General features: G+C 42.4%; 1 protein-coding gene across 1 annotated transcript; it reads left to right on the top strand.

Annotated features, from left to right (window-relative positions):
• Positions 1-201: 201 nt before the first annotated feature.
• Positions 202-2281, top strand: kcne4 (potassium voltage-gated channel, Isk-related family, member 4). The gene is made up of 2 exons (XM_063493649.1): positions 202-261; positions 836-2281. Exons 1-2 carry the CDS (start codon positions 239-241, stop codon positions 1392-1394), a joined length of 582 nt encoding a protein of 193 aa, XP_063349719.1. The 5' UTR covers positions 202-238; the 3' UTR covers positions 1395-2281.
• Positions 2282-4469: the final 2188 nt, after the last annotated feature.

Here is a 4469-nt window from a genome sequence, read left to right as displayed (position 1 = left end):
TCATAAGAATCCTCCAGAGGTGTGAAGAATATTCAGAGATGTACTTTACTTCATTTTTTTTTAAACACAAGATTCTCCTTCAAGGGTTCCATATACAGAGGGCTCATCTTACAATCAGTCCCCGTCATGTGACTCACAATGACGCTCCAGGGAAAGGGTATAAATAACTTCTAACTTTTAGTAGTTCTGCCAAACTCCAGAAGAGCTGCAAGAAGACACAAGTGGTAAAAAGGTCCACATGAGACACCGCTCTTCAGTTTGGTGAGTTGACAAATCCTGACACTCTTCTTAATGTTTACAGACTGTAGGTTTAGTTTGAGACTAAATCTGTTTTTGACTGCTGGTAACTTTTTCTCAACTTTAGGGAAATGCACAAAAACCTTAATTAAAATATAGTAAATGAGCAAAATTTTGAAAGCAAGCAAACAAAAAACCCTCAAAACTATATTTTTAAGCAATCAGTGCATGAATAGAAGAGGGTAAGAATTAGCGTTTTCTAAATCGCCTATAGATGTGAATGATTATCAGTCTCTCAGTGTTGGCTCCGGGTCAGACTGGCGACCTGTATCGGTACCTCGCCTTTTGCCCCAGGACAATGGATTTAAAAAAAAAAAAAAAAAAAAAAGGATAGATAGAATTTCATCAACAGTTACATGTGTTAAAGATAGAGATAAACTCGTGAAAAATATTTTAATTGTAAAATTTTAAAAACTATTTATGGGGGGGGCACTCTTTAGAAACTTTGCCTTGTGCGTAAAACGCGCGCGTATGGCGTGCGTAAAGGGTACAGAAAGTCTTATATTTATGGATGGAAATCTTTTTTTTTTTTTTTTAGGTCCCCTACACAAAAGTTGCACTTAAAAATGGAGCACTTGGAAAACTCCACAGCTTCACCAAAACGCCTCGTCCTGCACGCGCAGAACACCGGAGAAGACAAAAGCGACGGGAACGCGTACCTGTACATACTGATAGTCATGTCTTTCTACGGAGTCTTCCTCTGTGGTATAATGCTGGGCTACTTCCGCTCCAAGAGGAGGGAGAAAAGGAGGGTGAACATATTCACGCGCCTGGTGCACGAGGAGGAACAGCGGGAGTGGGGTGCACTGCCAAAGAAGCACAGCCTGAGCTGCCCCGCTGCGGCCTCGGGACTGAGCTCGGTATCCCTGCCTTTCTACAACATCCACGGCTGCCACTTTGGGAATCTCCATTATGAAAGCGCGCTGGCTTGCGCGCTGTGCACGGAGCAGAGCAGCATCAGTTCCCTGTGCTCCTCCGCGGACACGCGCCTCACCATAGAAGAGGAGTCCGACAGCGGCACGGCGGAGGGACCGGCGGAGGGACCGGAGGAGAGCGCGAAGCCAGGAACCGAGAACAGCGGGGATGATTCAGGCTGAACCTCCCCCATTCCAAAAGAGAAGAAACATCGCCATGAGAGAAGATCAGGATGTCTTCTGACGTCTTACTATCAGAGGGGCCTTAAACAGCCCAACATCAACTTCCCAAGCCACCATTATTTATGATATGAGTTCCATGAAGGGACTGGGAACTGTCAAAGAAGCCTGAGTGTGAAATGTTTTAGATTTTGCTCTCAGACCACTTAGAGGGTGTCACGGTTATGACTGAGTGCCCAGCGGCAGCATGAAACCACACACAGACACCACGTTAGGCCACATATTTAAATGTATATCTGCTTTTATTTAAAACTACAAGATGAGATTCAGATGTCATTTTATATGTTATATGTTGGAAGAACTTCCAAATGGTGAATTCTGTTCATGTCAAACTCAGATATCCTCAATAGAAGTAAATCAGAGTATTTGCTTATATATTCTATGATTTTACTGTATATTCATGATTTTTTTTTTTTTTTTTGCTTCACTCTGTGGTGACGCCTCCCTGCTGGAGCTCCCCACCCTCTCTTCTGACGCCACACTGAGCTCCACTGCACTGGTTTGGGCTGATGACTCACCCTGCTGCAGGGGGATGAGTGGAAGACAGATGACTTTTCTTGTGGGGAAAATATTTTGTCTGAAACTGAACCTGGCCTCTTTCTGGCCCACCCAACCCTAAGTTTTGGGGGGTTTTGTTTTGTTTTTTGAGTATACCTGGAACCCACTTGAAAAATAGTGTAAACTCTGATGTAATTGTAGCATTGTACACAATTTTTGAGTTAGGTTTACTTGATGACACCACTGCACTGTACATATGGTTTGCATTTGTCACACTGTAAGGCTTAATTTAAAGTTGAATCTTTGTAGTGATACAGAAAGAATAAATGCTTTTGAATCCAACACAAGCTTCAGGTCTTTTTTTTCTTGCACTGTAATGGTTCACCAATGGAGGGCAGTGTTGTAGTTGTTGCTCCTAACAAATAAGGACGATGGAGATGAAATGAGGAGAAATACTCACTATTTTTAGAAAGCCTTGATTAATATTAGAATAATGCAAAATAGGGCTGATAATAAGTGTATCGTTGCCTCTGAAGCTCATCTCCTTTGCACATATCCTTAGTTAAACCTCCACAGTTCTGAAAAAAACACAGCAGGGGTTATCACAGTAAACACAATTCTGCTTCTTAGTTTAAACACAGACCATGCCCAAACCTTTACCGTCAGCTAACTAACAAGCCTTAACCCATTTGTTTCCTTATTTATTGTTAATATTTTAATTGGTGTGGGGGTTTAAGGTCACAGCAGACCACCTGAGGGATCGCAGACAGCATCTGTAGACCCATCAGCCTCCATTATCGTGTGGTGATTTGACACGGAGCACTAGCAGACAGCAGCAATGATTCACCAAGGTTTTCCTCTGAAGGGGAAAAGATGTCAAGTTTTTAGTTCGCTCTTATGTGAGTGTGTATGTGTGTGTGTCTTTCTTTTCCTCCACCGCATCATCAACCCTGTCCACCAGCATAACACACGCACACAAACATGGGCTATCAGCAGCACTGCAGGCTCTGAGTCCCACAGCTGCAATGACAACTCATCACACCAACATTAGCACCAACAAAGGCCACGGGGAATACAAGTAAAGACTTTATGACGTATTTGTATTGACACCGTATCAGCCCTGATAGGCCCACAAGGTGTCTGGCAAGGGTCTGGGTCTCTCTTCTTTGTTTATCAGGCATGCTCAATATAACACCATTGTAAATACATTTCAGTGAACTGAAAGGCAGGAAGTCAGCTACACTAAATATTTGGTTTTATGGATTTATGAGTTTTTATGGTCTTCAGCCTCATCCCGGGAGATTAGACATTTAGTTCTTATCAAGAGAAGTACCCACTCCCCTGAAAGTTCTCATGTGAATCAAAGCAGACCCAATGTGAATGTCAATGTGATCCAAGTTTATTACTAACATAAAAACTGAAACACTTGACTTCATAAGTATTCAGCACCACCAACACTGTTTAGTGAATGCTTATGCTTAGGACCTAAACATGATATTTAGACTACTGGCACAGAGCCTTGAGCTTCTGCTTTGACCTTCTTTTATAAAACCCCAACCAGCGAAGCACCCACAGTGTATCCAGTCTCAGCCTGGTCAGGAATTGTTTCAAATTTATGTTTTGGTAGTGTGGCTTTCTTTTGTTTTGTTTGTTTTAAATTATTTTTGTCTGGCACAGTAATTTGTATTTAGCCACAGTATCAGCACAAATAAAGCCCATATGGATGATTAACACTTTCAGTGTTTCCTCAACATTGAACAGCTTGATTCTCATAAGAAATTTATGCTTGCTTGAGGATGTAGATATGCTTATAGCTACCTGTATTATTTACTTTAAGCCAAACATATAATAACAAACATCAGGGTTTTTTTTTTGGGGGGGGGGTTGCATTTTCACTGTGACCAAGTTAGCATGCTGACTTAGCTCAGTATGTTAACTTGGCTCAGCTCAGTTATTAGCCTCATATTAGCATGATGTTTTAGCATTTATCTCAAAGCACCACTCTGGCGTAGCTCAGCAGCTAGCTTGGCTGTGTACAGTGTGCTCTTTTATTCACAATTTAGCTGGGCTTAAAGAAAGACTCTGACCCATAGCACACCTAAATTCACTTGTGCTGTCATATGGCTACAAAAGTCTAGGCAGGCTTATTATTTAAATGACTTCACTTTAGGGTAACTCACCTGGAAAGTGGAACTTATGGTGCATTGGAATGGTGACATGAAGACATAGGTAAGGGAAAGTCTGGTGTCAAAGATAAGGTGACCAACCGTCCTCTTTTCCCCGGACATGTCCTCTTTTCACGTTCTGTCCGGGGCGTCCGGGGGGATTTTCGAGATTGATAAAAATGTCCGGGTATTCTGACAGAGGACCCATGTGTGTGACGTCATCCCCAAACTGCTGCTTTGTGAGCGCTTGTTCTGCGCTCACAGACAGGACAGACAGCGCGCAGCAACGTGCCTAATGATGTTTAAAAGATCCCAAAGCGTAAGTCCATCTTTCAGACGAACTGCAAAAGAAATT

Source organism: Pelmatolapia mariae, linkage group LG14 (genome assembly GCF_036321145.2).
Source record: "Pelmatolapia mariae isolate MD_Pm_ZW linkage group LG14, Pm_UMD_F_2, whole genome shotgun sequence".
NCBI classification, from domain to species: Eukaryota; Metazoa; Chordata; class Actinopteri; order Cichliformes; family Cichlidae; genus Pelmatolapia; species Pelmatolapia mariae.
This window is presented reverse-complemented; position numbering and strand designations above follow the sequence as displayed.

Bases quoted from the DNA above. Each gene is read 5' to 3' on its own strand.
- kcne4 (XM_063493649.1), top strand. From the start codon at position 239: ATGAGACACCGCTCTTCAGTTTG. The intron at 262-835 runs GTGAGTTGACAA...TTTTTTTTTTAG, and splicing joins AGACACCGCTCTTCAGTTTG to GTCCCCTACACAAAAGTTGC.